The 2141-nt window shown below is 29.8% G+C and overlaps 1 protein-coding gene across 1 annotated transcript in view; it reads right to left on the bottom strand.

Annotated features, from left to right (window-relative positions):
• Positions 1 to 734: 734 nt before the first annotated feature.
• LOC105626094 (XK-related protein 4-like) overlaps positions 735 to 2141 on the bottom strand; it is a 6114-nt gene continuing 4707 nt past the window's right edge. Inside the window, exons 2-4 of the mRNA XM_012207405.1 lie at positions 1733 to 2051; positions 1321 to 1476; positions 735 to 1222 (exon numbers count right to left, since the gene is read on the bottom strand). Coding sequence (XP_012062795.1) covers positions 735 to 1222; positions 1321 to 1476; positions 1733 to 2051 — 963 coding nt within the window. The remainder of the gene's footprint in view (positions 1223 to 1320; positions 1477 to 1732; positions 2052 to 2141) is intronic.

Below are 2141 nucleotides of genomic sequence, written 5' to 3' on the forward strand. Positions count from 1 at the left end.
TGTGTGTGTGTGTGTGTGTGTGTGTGTGTGTGTGTGTGTGTGTGTGTGTGTGTGTGTGTGTGTGTGTGTGTGTGTGTGTGTGTGTGTGTGTAAAGTACTATTTTTTTTGTTACTTCAAAGTTAAATGATAAAATCTTTGCCAATGTAATCTTCCTACTCTAAGAAACAAAATTTTTTATAATATATTAAATATATTAAAATAATTTTTAAAATATTTTCTTTTTATTTTAAATATGCAGAAATTTATTTTATTCTTTTATTGTAAAAAAGTACAGTCTTCAGCAGCAATATCACATAATATGTATCTAACATTTTTCATTAAAAATTTGCAAGCAGCATTATATATTGGATAACATATAAACTATATATCCCTGAGAGATATTTCTTACAGTTTAAATTAAAAAAGTGTAAAAAAAGATTCTTATATAAAGATTTCAATATAAAAAGATAATATCTAGTTGGCTTCTATTGATCGTAACACAGCCACATACTTTTTACATTTCTGCGCAGTCTATGAGACATTTTAAAATTATATTACGTTGCAGATTTAGTCAAAATGTGACCTTACTTATATCTATATATTATATCTATCTATATATATATATATATATATGAGTTTTAATATTGAGATTCTTTTTCTTTCGAGATACACATTATGTATCTCTAAAGATACTTTGTAAACTATAATGCAAAATTAGTTTAATCTCCTTGAAGTAAAAAATAGATATTTACGATTACATGGCTTGAAATGAATTTGAAGCACGTTGCTTTTTCGAAGGATGAAATCTAGTATAATACACTATCATTGCTATAATTCCTAGCAAAAAGGAAACGATGCAAGTAATAAAGAATACGTTAAAATACCAAGCTTCTCTAACTTCAGGAGGACAGGTATATCTCCACAATAGACTTGAAGTAATGTTTTCTGCAAAACAGAGCACATAGAAACATAGATGTTTCCAAAATGTATTGCAATCTACAGTATTTAAATATATGAAAATGTAAACTATGCCAATAACTATGGCAAAAAAGCTAGAATAAATGCGTTCTTTAAATGTTGGCAGCATATGTGGTGGGCGACCGTAAGCCCGGCAGAACTCTAATATCCCATGAGAATTGATCAAAATCCATATTGTCATGATTACCCAATGTATTAAGCAACCGATTATGGTATATAGAGGCCAGACGCTTGCAATAACACTGAGAGATAAGATTCTTGCCACTGTAATCATGATAATCAGTTATAATCAGTGATTTTTTTCCAAAATAAAAATGTCTCAATTAGAATATCATTTCATCTGTTGATTGTTGGATATGTACCTGTGATGCTAAAGTGCCACAGAAATTGTAGCACAGTTCCTACAACACCAATATTCAATTTATTTTGTTGAGCTAATCGAATGCTACGATGGTAACTGGCCATTGCCCAACCCATGCTTGCAAGCGAGCTGACAATACTAGCTACTTGATGTACAACTGAAAAATAATATGAAAAACACATTAAAAGAGTCATTTGATAGTATCGATCTATTATAATATGTTACAATGTATAAATAGAAACTTTTTGATCTATGCCAAGATAGTTGAAAAAGCTAAAATTGTATGACAACAAATTGGAACTAAGTCTTTGAAGCAATTTTTTTCTTCATTGTCAATTGACACTAAATCTTTAATAACTTTATAAATATATGTGAGATCGGGCATAAATATATTCCACAAAGTATAGATATACATTCAAAATTAATTTCATTGTGATAATGCTTTAGCATCAGAGTTAGCTGTAGGATTTGTTGCGGTGCAGCTTCCAAGAAACATTCAAATACTCTTAACAAAGCAACATCTTGATCTTCTTTGAGCATCCTTAGATAATATCTCTTTTCATTGACACGATCTTCGGATTTCTTGCATTTACGTGCTTTTAACGCACACTTCAGAGTTTCCCAGTAATGTATAACTGGTGCCAATTGCAAGAAAACAGCGATCATACAACACAATCCATTTTTAATCAACAAATGCGTCATTTTATAATCGTTCGGCATACTGGAACTTGTCTATATCAAGGAATATACTTATGTTTTATACACACACACACACACACACACACATATATATATATATATATATATATATATATATATATA

Source organism: Atta cephalotes (genome assembly GCF_000143395.1).
Source record: "Atta cephalotes unplaced genomic scaffold scaffold00004, whole genome shotgun sequence".
In the NCBI taxonomy this organism is placed as follows: Eukaryota; Metazoa; Arthropoda; class Insecta; order Hymenoptera; family Formicidae; genus Atta; species Atta cephalotes.